Raw genomic sequence first — 17,645 nt, 5'->3', positions numbered from 1 at the left:
ACTGTGCTGGGAGACACAGCAAACCTTCTGGCAATGGTGCGCATTGATATGCCATCTTGGAGGAGCTGGACTACCTGTGCAACCTCTGTAGGTTCCAGGAATCGCCCCATCCTACCCATAGTGACAGTGACCCAGGCCAAATGTAATAAGTCCCCTTTAACTATTGATTTTCTTAAGTGTTTATCCAGTTAAGGGTTGAAGGGCTGGAGTCTATCCCAGGTGATATTGGGGGGAGACTCGGAGTACAATCTGGAGAGATCATCAGTTAATCACAGGTCCCTGCTAACTACTGCAGGGAACTACTGCTATCTACTGCTGTGATACAGCATACAGCATACTGTGATACAAACATATTCATGTGTTAGAATGGCTCAGTCAAAGTCCAGACATAAACCCAATCGAGAATTTGTGGCAAGATCTGAAAACTGCTGTTCACAAACGCTCTCCATCTAATCTGACTGAACTTAAAGTGTTTTGCAAAGAAGAACAGGGAAAAATTTCAGTCACTAGATGTGCAAAGCTGGTGGAGACATACCCTAAAAGACTTGCAGGTGTAATTGCAGCAAAAGGTGGATCCACAAAGTATTGACTCAGGGGGGCTGAATACTTTTGCACACCGCACTTTTCAGTTTTTTATTTGTTAAAAATGTTTTGAATCATGTATAATTTTTGTTCCACTTCACAATTGTATACCACTTTGTGTTGGTCTTTCACATTAAATTCCAGTGAAATATATTGATGTTTGTGGTTGTAATGTGACAAAATATGGAAAGGTTCAAGGGGTATGAATACTTTTGCAAGCCACTGTAACTGCACATGATAGTGCATTAGCTGCTTTTAATGCTTAGAAGTATCAAATAGCATATGATTCTGACCATTCTGACTATATATGTATATGACTGTATGTGTGTTTGTATTTCCAAAATACAAACAGAACGTTCTCAGGGGCTTCATTATGTCACATAGTCTCACTGTTAGAAACTGAGTCCTGCAGTCAAATCCAGTGAACGACTGCTTTTATGAGCCAGAAGGTCCATCCAAGCAACAGTTGGGATTTTGTCGCATTCAGGTTTACAAATGTTTGTGATTAAATACGTGCTGATGGCAACTATTTTGTTGGGATGTTATGTTCACTTGACTACACTTGATTTAATCCAGCGCACTCAGGGAAAGACTGTATGACTAATCAATAATTAATTGGTTGTACATTCGCTGGAGTGAAAGACTTGAGTCAAATTGTTTGCATTATGACAAAAGTGAGGTTGTGTGAGACTCTATGAATCAATTCCAGAGGTGCTTTTTGTGTTTGAAAGTCTCGTGTTTAAGTGAAAATCACAGTACAGGGAACTGATGCTGAGATCAGAATTGACAGAATCTTGCCATCATCCTGTTTAAATAATACATCACCATCTAGTAAATAACACCATGCATGTGGGCTTTTAGATTTGGATTCAGTTTTTATCTCTTACCAGACTAATACTGAACTTATCTCAGCTGTAACACTGTTAAACATGCATTGCAGTATTTGTATCAGACTGACGTAATTAGTTACCAGTGTTTACCTTGTGATCACTAACCATCAAATGCAAAATGAAGACTAAGGAAAGGGAATGCAGTGCACTCGGTTTTAATAGCAAGCATACATACAGCATGACATCATTTCCATTGCTGGTAAGCAGATGCGTATCCACATATGCACTGAATAAGTCATGTGTTCCTAATGCTCGATGAGGTTTTCAGCTGTCTGACTCTAATAGGAAAACACATGCAATGAGAGTGACACACGACTTGATGTCCTGAACACATGTGCAGTTTATCTCAAAGAAAAATATCTGCCAAATGTAGGCTACATTATCTCTGCATGGATGTCAGTGTGACATTGCTGATAATGTTTTTTTTTCTTTTTTTCTTTCAAATCTTTAGTTAAAGCTCCACCTTGAATTGGAAGTAGAACATCACCAACAAACTCCGGGTCAAACAACTTTTATTCGCCACTGAAACATACATGGCACTCCTCACTGAGCACAAGCAGCGTTTGCCATGGTTAGGTTAAGGCAGAGGGCAGGCACTGTCGGCAGCGTGGGGGAGGATGTGGGAGGGGTTTGGGAGACAGGTGAGGATCCTGCTCAGCTGGCTCCAGCTGTAGCAGGAGGGGCAGGAGGTGCTGGGGCAGGGTCGGGGTCAGGGCCGGGGCCGGGGCCGGGAGCTGGAGCTGGGTCGGGAACGATGAAGCAGCCCCTCTTGTGCCACTGCATGTCCCGCACACGTCGTACAGACTGGATCTGGGGAGCAGGGGCCTCCCAGTCATTCCAATGCTTGAAATCTCCTCGCTCAAAGATAAACTGGCGACCCCTGTAGCCTGGGTACATGTAGCCAACCCATCTGGAGGAAGGGGAAACAGAAAATGTGAGATTTGTCACAGAAAACATCAAGAAGACAGTGTGATACAGTTTAAATAAGGATGCTGTGAGGATCTTACGTTCCATTAAGAGCCTTGACACTGGCTACACGGTCCTGAAAACCATGGCCCCACAAACTGGGCACATCATCGTCAACAATCTCCATCTTTCTGCCAGCAAAACCAGGATTCTCATACAGGTGTAGCTTGTGTTCAGCACCGTCCTAAAGACAAAAACAAAGGAAACACACACACAAATGTCATGTGTAGGCAGCTCATGTCAAATATCCTTCACATATTTGTATCTGCTGTAGTTTAAGAGATCTGTTCAGCTGCAGTGTGAGTTTTGTATTCAAACTAGTCACGCACCACTTTCAGTGGCCTTAGAGACAAAAGGGAGTAGCTGTTCTGACTGTTGGTCCAGGTGTCCCAGCGTGGATACTCTCCTTTCTCCAGAATAAACTGCTCCCCTGTGAACCCATGCCGATCATAACCCACCCAGCTGAGAGGGGGGAGAAAAAAGTTTTAGTTTACCGGCATGAGTAACTTACCTAACAAGTTATTTTCTTACATGTATAATCTCTGTGAGACTGCATGCAGCATTACTTACGGTCCTGACTCAACAATTACAGAGCCAACCTTCTGCAGTCCCTTCTCTGTCACATCTTTACACTCTGCAGAAAACTCTGCCTTGCAGCCCTGGAAATTTTCAAACTCAAACAGCACCACCTGGATAACAGAGAGATTAGCATTTCATAAACTAAGACTCATTTCAGTTTCCCCTGGGAGGTTAAGATAACAGCCTCCATATAGAAGAATTACACACATTGCTGACTAGGAAGCCATGACAGTCTGAGCTTACTTAAAAAAAAGTCAAACTGTGAGGTCCACCAGATGAATAGATCTGTGACCAATAGCCGGACACCAAAATGTGCCTGTATAAATGTGAACCTGGGAGCAATTCTTCTCTGATCAAACCAGATTGTTCCAGTACCTTATATGTGGCTCCAGCTCCACCCTGGCTCTTCCCAGCAGCTAGCTGCTCTGGGGCGCTCTGCTGCTCCGACATCCTCCTGATCCACTGCTCCTCCACTTTTTGGCAGCAGCACACACACAGAAAAAGCACCATCCATCATACATGCACAGATACGCACACAGGAGGGAAGCTGAATGTCAAGGCTGCAATTTAGAACTCATCCTCGAATTGGAGGACTGTTCTTTTTAACCTGCAGAAGTAATAATTTGCCCAATAACCTAAAATTTTCCAAGAAGTACGGACTCATAATTTCTTCATCATGTACAACACATACCAGAAAAATCCATCAAATCTGAGTCTTCACTGATGAAGAACCATCTAACTCCTTTGCAATGGCATTAATACACCACAGTGATTGATCATTATGTGTCCAGGAGTTGGCTTTTACCTGGGTATGCCTGCTAGGAAACGGTAGTGTCCCTCTTTTTTCGCTGCCACTTGGTGTTTGGTGGGGTTGAGCCATTAGAGCGCAGGGATGGGGGGGCTATTTATGGTTTATTTCTGGCCACAACAGCAGAAAAGGGGGAGCTGTTGATACAGCAAGTCTGTCGCTCACATTGTGTCCGTAACGCTGCCTCTCAATAGGCAGCTGTGTTGGCACACGCTGCCCTGCCTGTCCGCCTGGCTGCCAGTGAGCGCTGTGTGCGGGCACACAGAGAGCGAGCCAAGAGGATTCAGGAAATGGCCCTGCTCAGCATAAACACACACACACACACACACACACACACACACACACACACACACACACAGACAGACAACACCCGATCTCAGGTGCACAAGAGTTCCTCGTACCCTTTTCACATATTGGAATATAAGGAAGATCATACAATGATGAGAATATTTTACAATTTCTACATAAGCCTTTCAGTTGGTGAGTTGGTGGTTGAAGAAATACCCAGAAGAATGCAGCGTTAAATGTTCAGAGGCTGAAACTTAAGTCAGGTATATTTTTATTAAGAATTTATTCACTTTAGGACACTGGCCAGTACAACACAGTGCAATATAGACCTTTCCTTTCAAATAAAAAACAAAACAAAACAACAAGAAGAAAAAAAAAGGACAAAAAAAGGGCATAAAAAATAAACCCTTGAATTTTATGACAAAGTAAAACATCCACATATAGAGAAATCAGGGTCAGTCGCTCTGAAGCCTCAATCAACACATTCACTTGCATTGCAGGAGCAGGTCGACGATACAGAAGACGAGACCGGGGTGGGGGGGTCAGTGCTTTAGTGCATCAAGTGACAAAGTGCTTTACTGAAGCGCAGAGTAAAGTGGGTAGATGGCAAATGTGGCATGGAAGACGCAGTTGAGGCGTAAAACAGGTTCAAATGTTCACATTTGTTTGGTGCACTACAGAAGGGAGTCATTTAAACTGTGTAGTGAATGAACCATCCCTTCCCTGGAGTAGTGTAAGCCAACACCCCGGCACTCTAAGCCTGTCAGCGAGAGCGGAGCTTGATGTGACAGCAAAGATTGTGCATGCATGTATAATGGGGGACCAAAATCAAGGGGACATTGCACATACTGGAAAAGAAAAAGAAAGCCACATTGTCAAAACATGATCGAGGAGTATGTGAGTATGGCTTAAATTAGATGCTTACAACTACAATCTATCATGATGATTAGTGTTTTATAAAGGACTGAGGAGTGTGTTTGTGCTGATTAGGAGTGTGCATGACTGACAGATGCAAAGCTGTTTGTCCAAATGTCCCCCATCCCTCTTCCACAAAGACAAAAAGATAATCACAAAAAAATATATATACACAGTATGCAGCAACTGCACCATTGTTAGGCTGTGTGTCAATGTGAACAGCTCTGCTGTAGTGATGCATCCTAATGTTCCTTTCCAAAAGTAGCTCTCCAACTTTGTTAAATCAATGATGATACAAATATAACATCTCCTGATTACACTTATTAACATGAGCAGCACCCCCATGGACAGTCAAGTCTGTGGAGATTTGTCCTCAATATTCAGAAATCATTAGTGTCTGAAATGTTATCCTATGGCAATGCTCGTGTGCCTCCATTTAGCAACCTCTACAGATAACACATACATGACTAGCCTGTACATTAGTTGAGTAAAGGAAACTTGATGCAAAGATCTTGTAAAGGACAGGCTGGAGTGTCCTCCAGCACGCGATGAAGCTTGTCCAAGAAAATGCAGCGCTCTGGTCCCAACAAGTTTCCTGTGACAAGATGAACTTTTCTCCATTTTTCCCTGATTCCTCCTGATCCCTCTTAAAGTGTTCACGTGAACTCCATTCTAGAGCCTTCGTGGGTTCAAGCATGAAATGGACGAATCAGAGCAGCCTGATGTTTTCCTCTTCGCTCGTTTTTCTTTTTTTTTTCATAAAGACAGAGACTCTCCAAAAAAAAGGCACCATGCACATTTATCGACCCAGATGGGAAGAGAAAAACAAAAAGTGGGGGGAAAAAAATATATACATCAGCAGCTGTAGATTTACCCTCCTCCTACTCTCTGGGTCAAACGTTAAGGCTTCTGTTTCATACAGATTCATCTGTTAAGGCAACCTTCAGGGGACAAACAGAAATAAATATGAGATATGCTGCTCTCTATTTGTTACAAGACAAACAGAAGAAGAAAAAATTAGCTCACCTCATTATTTATTTAGCTCTCGTTTTCATATTGACTCAAGCGTTTCTTGGATTTGAGCTCTTTCAACCACTGGGGTGAATCCTCCTCACTACAAACATGAGACAGCGGTAGCTCAGTGAAGAGGCGGGGAGTTAAACAATAAGTCGACAAATTCCATTAACTACAAAAAAAATAGTTTGTGTTCAACTGATATTGCTTACCCATTTTCTTTTCCGCCAGATGGGGGCAGCACACGCGCAGCCCTTGGGAGAAAGGGGGACTTAGGAGAGCGAGACAGCTGCGAGGGAGAGGGAGCAGGTCCATCAATTTGATTGTCAGAGTCACCTCTCTTCTTCAGCTGCACCTGACAGAAAGTAGGATATGTTACATATAGTTTATTATAAATTCCAAGTGTGTTTAAAAGAGAATATTTTGTGACATAAACTGCAATTAACAGCTACAATCTGACAAACATGACATGAGGTGAATGCACAGTTCCTGGCTCACCTTTAAAGCTGAAGGGTCCATCCCAGGGAACAGGGCAACCCTATGTGGCTGCGAGGCAATAGCAGGTGCAGCATCAGCACCTTTGGGCTGCTGCTCAGAGTCTGAGTCATCGTCTTTGCTCTCAGCCTTTGTCTCTGTCAAAGCGAGAGCACAAATTAACAGGTGTTTTCCACCAAAGAGCTAGAGCTCAAGCCCAGGAAGTGCAAAGGTTCCTGCATGGATTTGTAAAATTTGCATTTACATAGCAGGGCTATAGCTCCAGGAAATTTAAGCAAATGAATTCCCTGAAAAAAACCGAAGGTCTCAAATTCCCTTTGAGTGTCTTTCTCAGAAAAAATGAACAAATCCTGGTTGTCACTTTAGCACCACAAGCTACATGCAAACCAACATGTTTTAGTAACAGATTAAATAGTATATAAATGTGTATAAATGGTGTTTAAATGCCAGCAGCCATGTTAAATGATTATTCTCCCACCCTGAAAGTTCCTGAAACTTAAACTACCCAGTGAGGACTTTTGAATCATTATGTTCATGGAACTTAATTCAAACCATGGATTTGCTGGTGAAACTGCAGGTAGGGTAACATTAAAAGCTTTGCATTCCCTGGGAAAAGCCGCTGTGGTTGGAACTGCTCCTTGTGTCATTTGAGAGTCGGGGAGAGAGGTACACTTACTTTGGAGTTTTCGTATCTGTTAGTTCACAGTGAAGGAGTTCATCTCATTCATGTTTTAGCCACTCTAAAACATAAACACAAAGTGAGTAGTATTAACCTGTAGAGTCTCTGTAAAGCCAGTCCTCGGTGGTTCCTTCCTCCACTTCAGCCTGTGCAGCACTCTGACGTGCAGCCCTGGTGGGTCGTGTCCGCGGGGCTCGTTTCTTCCCCAGCTGGGCTCTAGAGCGGAGCACGCTGGTATCTAACAGGGTGGTTGGAGCCTGGATATCAAAAACACGCACAAAAAAAAGGAAATATCAGATAAAATGTACACACACAGCATAACAACAAAGATGTGTGTTACCAGAGAGAAGATACAGAGCATACATTACAGACTGGCACAGGTTCATATGGTGCTAGTTAAGAGAATTAAGCTTTGTTTAACACTTACATCAGGGAAAGAGAGCGGCTGGCTCTCAGGTGAGGATGATTGAGGGAGGCCATCCAGAGTGTCGCTTTCAAACGGTGAGGCATGATCACCTGGTGTGTGCGCTGGAGTGGGCTTCCTAGGTGAAGGACTGAGATTGCTGTCTGAGCTGGGAGTCACAGGTGTCAGACTGCCAATGATTAGAATAAATAAAGAGGTTTGAAACACTTCTGAAAACAGCTGTATGGTTTAAGTAACCAGAGAATCTCATTATTTCAGCAAAACAGTGACAAGACCCTGATAAAGTGAACTGTGTAATATATGTATGTGTGCGCGTGTGTCACACTGGAATCCGTGTACTTTCCATTCTCATCAGTGCTGGTAATGTGATATTATGTTCTGACCACATGAGGTCAGTAATGGATTGCAAAGTAATGTAGTGAGAGGAACAATCTGTTCTTCAAGCTGAAGTTATTCCAGCACATCTTTGGCTTTCTAGTGTTACTTTACATATAGATCAGTCCTATTGGAGAAGTTATTTGATCTGATCATTTTTCAGGGGAATGATCTTCTGTGTTGTTGAATTTGGTCACTGATCTTTCTGGTCTTTAAAAATAATCATATTATTAAATAATTTTGGATGAACTCATTTGATTTCATTTAAGATCTAATACTTTTTAATTGTGCTATGATGGTAATTAAAAGCATTTGCAACAGTCTTAAAAAGTTGTTCCAGCAAGCCTGATTGATTGGTATCAACTTTGGGAGATTGTGATTTATTTGAACATCTCTGCTGAGGCTGCCCACACTCAGCTAACAAATTAAGATTAACAGATTAATGTGTCAGGGCGAAAATAAAAAGTCACTGTTCTGCCCCTCTCCAGAATCCACTGGTCTTTCAGTGGCTGCTCTTTGTCTTTGGGTGGTGTGTGGGCTGAAAAGGTGTGGTTAAAGGTATGCCTGTGGAGACTTGACTGATCACCACTCTATTACTGCTAGATCTCATGACCACTTGTTCTTTTGCACTTTTTCCTCAGATTTTGATGTAGGATAATTCACAACTAAAATAAAACTCTTATTTGTCTGGTGCTGATCTTCAAACATAAGTCTGGTTACAAAAACCATCTTTCCTGTTTCACTGCTTCCATATTTTTTGAAGTAGCATGGACATGACAGCAACTTAACCATGTTATAAATGTGCATTACATTAAATATACATTTTTTTTTTTTTAATTGATCTAATTCAGTCAACATAGTTGTATTTGCGGCCTATTTTTATTGTACAGTTACCTATCATCAGTGCGTAGTCCTGTCTCCCAGGTCCCATACTGGCTGTCACTCTCACGGACTGGTGAGTCCTTCCCCTCCTCTTCACCACTGCCACTTTGCTTCTGCTGTACCTGGAGGAAAGGAGAAGCATGACGAATGACGACCACCAGCTTGAGAGACATAAATTGCTGTCTCCCACTGATTTTAAGCTAACAATCCATTAATATTTGTGGACTGTTCACATCTCTACTGCTAGGCCAAGCTCAAAACTCTGTTTATCTGACAGGAACAACACATTAATGAATAATAAAGTGCAGTAGGTTGTCACTACTACTGAAGAGCCACTGACAGAGCAGCATGCTGTTGAGCCTGAACGGTCAGCAGTGGTACTGTGGGTAATGGGAGGTGAAGGGATGAGTTAATGGAAACAGGACCAGAGTGGGGACAGAGATGGTGGTGGGCGGGTGGGTGATCTGAGTGTTTTTTTCTGCCTGCTGAACCATGCCTCTTTTAATGAGGTGGGTACAGAGGACATACTGTCTCAAACCCACACAGAGCTCAGAGGCAAATGGACTGATAACCCTGGCCTATATAGAACAAAACAACAGAAAATCCTTCTGTCCTCAGATGTTGCCAAAGGGCTGGACAAAGATATATGACACACCTAACTCTATAACCGCTCAGGTCCTTTAACAGTGACAGGAGCTCGGTAGTGATCTTCACGTGGCACAGAGAGTAGATTGGAGCACTTGCACTTAAAGCTTTGTGAATGTTTTCTTTGTGTATACAAGCGCAGAGACACAGGGGTGCTGCAAAACAGGTGCAAGAAAGAGCACGTGAGGAAGAATGTGACTGCGTGAAATCTTGATTGAGAAAAAACAAAATAACATCATTCATCAGCGAAGCACTTCCTGACAGGAAAAGTGAAAACAGTGAGAATGGCATTCAACAATACTGCCTGCATCTGAGAATGCACTTGCACTTTAGGTTAACCTCTTCTCAAGGATTTACAGCACCAATACTTAACCTCAAAAATACACATACATGAGTCCTGAGTGACAGAAGGATAGATCAAAAAAAAAACAAAAAAAACACACAGACTGTCTGGATATAGCCAATAAAAATGTTTTGCTTCTCTGGCTTGAACTGATGATAAACCTTCCCCTAAAAATTACAAAAATAGAGAGGTTTGATTAGAAACGCTTTTAGCTGCAGTTATGTCATCTCCCACTTTTTTTTCTCCCCACATGTCGCTGTACACTGCTATCACTGTAGGGAAATTTTTCTAAACTAAGCCTTGTAATAAAAACTGGTGATAAAAATTCCAATCCAATGTGTACATGCTTGCTATTCAACCTAAACACGCCCAGAACACTCCCTCAGCAGATCAGCACAGAGGGCAAACGCTGCCTTTGCTGGAACATGTTGGAGCGAGGAGCCTATACAGCAGCTAAAGGTACTTATGGCAGGCTGCTCAAAGCAGAAGTTGTAAAGCTGTTTAGAGGATCATTCATAATCTCATACCTTTTATTAGTCAGTACAATAGCAGCTTTTACCAGCCTTGGAAACTGAATGTCAGCTGGAGTCTTTCTGCTGTCTTTTTAAACTTACATCTGCATCAATCAACAGACAATGCCAGGTTAGAAAGACTTATTGGTTAAACACCAAAAAACAAACACCACCAAAAAGACCACTAAGACCACTAAGGTTGTTGATTAGCTCTGCTGAAGGGACACTCACAGGTGCAACCTTTGCAACAATCACAGAAAAGATGAAGGAAAGCTACTGAACCGACAGGTCCAGCAGCTATAGCTCTCCGGAGGAAGGCTTTTCCTTAATAACATTAGCAATAGCTGACTTCCCCTGGACAGGAAGGGTGTGTCAGGGGAAACAACATAACAAAGCCCGGATGAATGGATGGATGAAGGAAAGAAAAGGCTAATCACTAAATATGTTTGACTGACAATCTGCGGAGGAAGGGCCTGGAGCAGGGCCTTGGAAACTTCTGCTTGATAATGCACTGCTGATTGAGGCAGAGACTGCTGCGTCCTCAAGAGTTTACTGGACGGCGAGTAACTGCAACACTGTTACTTGAAATGGGAAGGGCTCTGTTAACACATGGTCTGACATCAGGGCAGAGAGCCGTCGATATAGTCATTGTGTTTACATAGTGTCTAAGATACAAGCTCATAACACTTTGATGCTATCGAGGAATGTGTGTGTATTTCAGGACAGCCATCATCGACCATCTAGTATACTTCAAGTCTAATAAAAGCCCTAAAAACACATTTACCAACAGTTCTAGCACTCACTACCCCATCTGCTCCAATCACTTTGGCCTAGGTGGAGTGGGAAAATATGCTTAGCGTGCACTCATGCACACACCAGCAATCAATATCAATATCCTAAAAGATATTCAAAACAACGGCTCCCATGAGCACTAATCTCATGTCAACAAATGGGCTTTTTAAACCGCATGTCAGAGGGTTTACATTACGACTAACCCCTGTAGGAAAACCGAACAGTGCTGTGTTATTCTTTCATTACATAAGTGTTGCATGCAGACGAGGTCTCATTGCTGCACAAAGCAGCTAGTAAGAACAGAGAGAAGAATGTAAAAATCCTGACTTGGCTCAAGATTTTAGCTCAGTGCGCTGAACCTGACTTAGAGGATTACTTTCAGTCTGGGGTTTGTTTTCCTGGTTTTTGCCAATATGAAGATCGTTTGCGATCAAATGTTTTTCACTTAACCACGTGTGTATGGTTTTATCGTGAAAATGACATAAATTGCCACAAACAGACTGAAAAATTAAGCCAACACAGAAGTACACAAAACTGCAGTTTCTCAAATAGCCCCTTGTAGCTGACTCCAAGAGAGTCACTCCCCGCAGACTCCTATATTAAAATGTCTAACGTCAGTGATGAAATCAACATGTTTACAACGTGCTACACACAAAAAAAGTACCCCCCCCCCACTAATATTTATAGTTAATTTCCCCCTTCACAAAAATTACACTTGAACTGTTAAGCTATTTTTGTTTTTATTAAATAAAATTCACTTTTCAAACTTTATTATGGCTTAAAGTTGACATTATTACAGGCGTGGCCACTTTGAGTGACAGCTGGGTACCAGCAGATGCAGGTACAGCTGCTAGCTGCCTGCCAAGTGTCATCTGAGATAATTCGAGCCACTGAACTGATTCTCTCAACCGCGTTTGCCTTTTAGAACATTTTTAATGCAGTTATTAAACAAATAATCTGGCTTATTGTGCAGTTAGTTGTATTAACAGGTCGTGCAAGAGGTCTGTGCTCAAGTTTAAGCGATTGAAATTCTAGTATTGTATTTTTATGTTACTTGCCACTAATTTCCAGGCATCCATTTGTGTGCAATTTCTTGCCTACAAGCTTTGGATGCAGCTTGCTAGCTAGAGCTTGACAGATAAGATTTTTAAAGATACTAATACTGATATTTGGTGAATTAAAAATCTGGTATTCCAATTTTTTTTCCCCAGGCAAAACATGAATTAATAATAATACTTGTTATATGTAGATATTTATTTACTTGTTTATGCTCTGTCGACTCATCACGGGTCAGCTGATTGTCGTGTGTTTGGAATGCCACAGGAAGGTGGCAGAGTGCCCTCTGGTGGACAAACTATGCAACATCATTGCTTGTTACATGGTTAAAGGGTGTTTCTCCTGTTCCTTATTTACTTTTTTAATTTTCAATTGTCGGCTATTATAAATGTTGGTACAGGTAGATCAGCAAATAGTTAATATCGGCCAATAAGGTCAGCCCACCAATAAATCAGTTGGGCTTTATTGCTAACCAACCTCAGTTAGTTGGTGATAACTTGTTAAATGGTGACTTCTGGCTCTAAAGCACATACATGGAAAAGGCCACAACAATGGCTAATATCAAGGCTCCAGTAATTTACAGATTAACCTGCAATGCGGCTGCCTTCACCTTTCCAATTACAGTCTACGGCGTTCATATATTTTTTCCATTTTTGACACGTAGTTGTGATATCAGGTGGGTGTGATATCACCCACCTGATATCACAACTCTTGATATCAGGTGGATGATTGTGATATCAGGTGGGTGTGATCACACCCACCTGATATCATAACTCACTATATCACGTGGGTGATTTCAGACACGCAGAGCTAGCAGATTATATTTACATAAAATCTGTTTTAACACAAATTGCATGTCAGAGTACTTAAACAGCCTGGACATTTAGAAACAGAAGCATTTTTATATACTTGCACAGCTATATGGAAAATAATGGAGCACTGATTCAACCACTTATAATGATCTGCAAAGAAAATGTATGAAAGAGACAGTCACTGCCAAAATGAGAGACTTAAATGCTTTCTTGTTAAGTTACTTTTTTTTTGTTGGATAAATATATAAACTATAAATATTATAATTATACAACTACCAGTATTGTTGTGACTTGGCAAAAATAATATAAATAAGCGGCAGATAAAACCACTAATCACTTGTAACTGTAATATGCAACTCACACCTCAACCCAAAAACCAAAGACATGGCTGCGGTTACAAACAGAAGAGAGCTTCAATAGGACACAAAACTAAAGCACCATGTGGCAGTGCTAACACCATCTTCAACTGTATTCAGTTTTTCTGGGCTCTGGGAGAAATGCATAGTTCCAGTTTTCACATCCACTGCCTCCTCTTATCCATTCAGTGGCTTCCTGTGAACCATCAATAGCTTTCAATCATTACTGATCACTTACTGTCATACTACGCACTTACTGAGTGACTTGGAGCGGATGCTACTCCCACAGACCACAAAAAACAGTTGTTGATGTCTAGAACTAACTTTAGACATGGTAACACAACTAACAGCCATGCAGATGACATGAAAACACCTCTTATCTTTAGGTGCTATGACTCATGAGGTGTTGGGCAGCAGTTGAGCAAACAGGTGTCGACATGAATATAGGAACAACTTTAGTGCAAGGCACACGTCTCTCGTGGATTTCTAAACCTGTCCTTCACACAGACCAGGATCCAAGGTACAAAAAATAAATAAATACACAATATATAATTACAAAATATACAAATATACAATTTCAGTAGTAATCACCCTTTTGTCAGTCTAATTATATCACTAACAATCCAACTACAGATAACAAATCACCTGAAGAACAGGTAGAACAACAGATTTACTAAACAAAGAGCGAAAGCTTACGCTTTGCCAAGGAAAATACAAGATGGAGATGTGATTAAATCATAAAAGACAGATGAGAAAAAGCAGGGCTGTGCATAAGGCAGCATGTGGTTAAGTTCTTGACATGTTTGGCTAGAGACCAAATAGTTTATGAAGGAGCAGCAGTTAATAAAGTGACATGGACATAGTTATGAAATGACTTGAATTCCACTTGTGCTTTATTTATCTCCAACAGATGTAAAAGCAAAAGTCATGAATCACATTGGTGCCTGGTCTCTACATACACTAACTTGTTTGTAAATGGTATCAGAGGTGAAAGTTGGTATTAGCACTTCCCTGCTCTCTGTGTGTGTGTGTGTGTGTGTGTGAGTATGTGTTGTCTTACAGCGGTGGGGGTGTTGGGTGCTGTGCGTCTGCGTAAGGACAGCCTTTGCTGGCTGCGTAGCGAGAACCTGCGGAAGGACTCCCTGCTGCGAGAGGCCAAGGAGCGCAGGGAGTTTGTTCTCTTGAAGTCCCCGGCACCGTCCTCTCCCCTGCCTCCCCTCTCCACCGAGGTGGACAAAAAGCTGAGTGCCCCGTGAAGGGAGCGACGGACATTTCCGACCCATCCTGACACCTGAGACTGAGCTACTGACAGCTTGCCCCCGAGATACTCCATCGCAACCAACCAATGGCAGGACCTGCTGTGTCTAAACGGAGTCCGTGAGCTAAGCTGTGACTCTTGCTGTTGCAGCAGCAGGGATTCATTAGAGTCTAGTTATGCTGGAGAGATAGCAGTCCAGGGATGGTGGCCTATGTATTCAATGACGCATGCTGCAGGGTCAATACTGCAGCAGTGTATAAGGTGACAGAGAAAATGACAGAGCTCAGCAGGCTTAATGTAGTGATGTTGGTGGCATCTGCTGCTTACAGCACTGCAGCACAGACACTGTCTGAATGTTCCAGGACAGAAAATCTCCCCAGTTTCTTTACTAGATGTCAGGACTCTTGTTTCAACTCATCACTGTCAAGGCTCCAGGCTGTCAGCCTTAAGTGAATTGTGAAGCTTTCTAATGTCTATTTCAATGCTTACAAGATATGCCTGCTATGATATTCCTGGCATAACACCCAAGAGGGCATGTAAAGGTAATGTAAGTTCACCACATAATATAAGTTACATCGAAACACTGCTACACTGTGTTCCAACAGGTTCTCTGGCTTCAAGAACATAAAGTACTACTTGAATTAGTCAAGTACAGAAATGACCAACAGTAATTATAAAATCCCCTCAATATACCATCTGCTTGGCAAAACATCCACTTATCTCAATGCTCTGTGAGACCTCTGCCAATTCACTGGGTGAGAGCCTCTCTGTCCTTATCTGAGCCTAAATTATAGCCGACCTGACGCACTCTCGCAGCCGATGTTCTTTTTCTCCTGAAACATGGCCTCGTTTAAAAGTTGTTAAATTCATCCATCCATCCAACAAGGCTACATCTTCATACTGCATAGAACTATTCTATCTTCTAGCAAAAAGCTGTGAGGAGAAACGGTGCAGGACAGCTGGTGGCGAAAAGAAAGCTGCTGTAGTCATTCGTATTCCATGAGGAAAACCAGAGGACAACCAAGACACGGCCAAAAAGAGGAAACTGAAGAGAGTGCTGTGGTAGAGAGGTCAGATCCAGAGAAGAGATTTTTCTTTTTCTTTTTCTCCCCTCGCCTTTTTCTGCAGGTATGGGCAGGTAGGAGAAAATGCGTCAGCCAAGCTGCTCTCTGTAGTCCGTGTTACAGGACTCACCGTCAAGGAGAAACTGGGTGGAGAGAGGGAGTGTGGGACAGAGCCAGAGAGAGCGAGTGAGAGAGAGAACGAGAATGGGAGGTCCGTGATTCAGAGCGGGGGTGGGGGGTGGGGGGGTGGGGGTGATATATGTTCTGCGGTGCTGTGTCGCTCCAGCTTGATTCAGCTGCAGGAAACGAAAGCGGAGTGACACAACCAGAACAGCAAGCATGTAGACAACATGTAGAGGGAAAGGAAATAAAGAAAGAAGGTTGTATATATGATCAGAAAGAGAGGACTGCAGAGAAAGTGAGGTGCATGATACAATCAGACAGGAAGCAACACAAGTGTGTGATTATATTAAGAGAAAACTATCTAAAGATTAGACATGCACGAAAGAGAAAAGACAGGTGTGGCTCTAGAGAAGTGGGATTATACTGTATGCACATCAACCAGTTTGTCAGCACAATGTGGCTGAAAATACCAATCACAACAGGCAACTGAATGTTTGTTTAAAAATCACCCAGGGTCAGACTCATGCAAACATCACAACAGACAAGAAAAAAAGCTTCTTGACACATGCTGCCAACTTCAGCTGCTTTCTGCCACTGAACTTTTACCTTAAATGAAGACACAGTGAGCCACTCAGACACACCTCAGAGCAAACTGAGGCATAAAATCTGGATCTCTAGCCACATACGCCCCCTACAGGTAATCTGACTAACGCTTCTTTGAAGTGTTCTGCTAAAGGTGATTGTGCTCCGAGGTTCCAATAGCATAGTCGCCATACTTTTTAACCTCAAAATTGCTGCCACTTCCTGAGTAAGATGTACGGTAAAGATCTGGGTAGTAAAAAGTCTGCTAATATACCTTTACCATGTGATTAATATATTTCCCCTCACACCTTAATTACCAAGTTGATAAATTACTGCTGCAACAAAGGAAAATAATCAATACCATTTTCAGGACCTTTTATCATTATCCATAGCCACTAACCATAACCCGATGATAACAGGCCGCTAATGTGGGTATCAGGTACTCCGAGGTGGCAAAAGTACACACATTCACTTAAGTAGAAGTACCAATATGTCCACTGAAAAGGTGTTAAAAATACTCAGGTAAAAGTACTGATTCAACTTTCCTCAAGTGAAAAAGTACAGGTTTTAATATATACTCAAAGTATAAAAGCAAAAAAGTAGCTCTTTGGAGGACATTTCTACCAGATGTGTTTTGGGGAGGAAACTCGTCATACTAATAGCATAATTAAATAACATTAATACAGGAATATAAGCTTTATTTCAACATAAACTGTAATTCTAATAAATGTCTCAGCTTGAGCATCTATTGTGTAGAACAGTAGCAGAGAAAAGCAAAAAAAAAAAAAAAAAAAAAAAAATATATATATATATATATATATATATATATATATATATATATATATATATATATATATATATATATATATATAAAAATATATATATAAGCTTTACAGGGAAAGCACTGTGTTCTGGAGTTATGTGTCTATTCCAAGCGGTGAAGACGCTACTGGGATCAGAACTGTTGCAAATGAATATCTAATTTGATATTAATATTTAGCACTGATTAATATCTGAGTATTGATTTTTTTTTTTTGACAACCCCAGCTGCAACAATAAGTAGATTAGCTGATCAATCCCTGAAAAATGAATCAAGTATCATTTTAAATGTAATACTTGTTGGTTTTGGACTGTTTGTTGGAAACGTTAAGCAAGTACCAGTACATAACCCTGAGCTGTATGGAAATCATATTTTGTAGACTCTA

The 17,645-nt window shown here is 41.7% G+C and overlaps 2 protein-coding genes across 3 annotated transcripts in view; both read right to left on the bottom strand.

The window, feature by feature from the left end:
• Positions 1 to 2,014: 2,014 nt before the first annotated feature.
• LOC115785620 (beta-crystallin B3-like) lies at positions 2,015 to 3,881 on the bottom strand. Its single transcript, XM_030737382.1, has 6 exons — positions 3,823 to 3,881; positions 3,393 to 3,490; positions 3,009 to 3,127; positions 2,768 to 2,900; positions 2,480 to 2,622; positions 2,015 to 2,382 (listed from the first exon to the last, which is right to left on the bottom strand). The coding sequence occupies exons 2-6, from the start codon at positions 3,465 to 3,467 to the stop codon at positions 2,127 to 2,129; spliced, it is 726 nt and encodes a 241-aa protein (XP_030593242.1). The 5' UTR covers positions 3,468 to 3,490; positions 3,823 to 3,881; the 3' UTR covers positions 2,015 to 2,126.
• A 486-nt stretch (positions 3,882 to 4,367) lies between these two features.
• LOC115785627 (uncharacterized) overlaps positions 4,368 to 17,645 on the bottom strand; it is a 28,716-nt gene continuing 15,438 nt past the window's right edge. For both annotated transcript variants that reach the window (XM_030737389.1, XM_030737390.1), the window contains exons 7-13: positions 8,910 to 9,019; positions 7,644 to 7,809; positions 7,311 to 7,473; positions 6,541 to 6,674; positions 6,255 to 6,397; positions 6,055 to 6,142; positions 4,368 to 5,969 (exon numbers count right to left, since the gene is read on the bottom strand). In XM_030737389.1, coding sequence (XP_030593249.1) covers positions 6,067 to 6,142; positions 6,255 to 6,397; positions 6,541 to 6,674; positions 7,311 to 7,473; positions 7,644 to 7,809; positions 8,910 to 9,019 — 792 coding nt within the window. In that variant the 3' untranslated portion in view covers positions 4,368 to 5,969; positions 6,055 to 6,066. The remainder of the gene's footprint in view (positions 5,970 to 6,054; positions 6,143 to 6,254; positions 6,398 to 6,540; positions 6,675 to 7,310; positions 7,474 to 7,643; positions 7,810 to 8,909; positions 9,020 to 17,645) is intronic.

Source organism: Archocentrus centrarchus, chromosome 9 (assembly GCF_007364275.1).
Source record: "Archocentrus centrarchus isolate MPI-CPG fArcCen1 chromosome 9, fArcCen1, whole genome shotgun sequence".
Taxonomy (NCBI): domain Eukaryota; kingdom Metazoa; phylum Chordata; class Actinopteri; order Cichliformes; family Cichlidae; genus Archocentrus; species Archocentrus centrarchus.
Note: the sequence above shows the minus strand (reverse complement) of the source record. Positions and strands in the feature narration are given on the sequence as shown.

Coding starts and splice junctions, on each gene's coding strand:
- LOC115785620 (XM_030737382.1), bottom strand. CDS start 3,467: ATGTCGGAGCAGCAGAGCGCCCCAGAGCAGCTAGCTGCTGGGAAGAGC. Junction 2,901..3,008: donor GTAATTGTTGAGTCAGGACC/GTAAGTAATGCT, acceptor CCCCCCTCTCAG/CTGGGTGGGTTATGATCGGC. Junction 2,383..2,479: donor GTCAAGGCTCTTAATGGAAC/GTAAGATCCTCA, acceptor CCCTTCCTCCAG/ATGGGTTGGCTACATGTACC.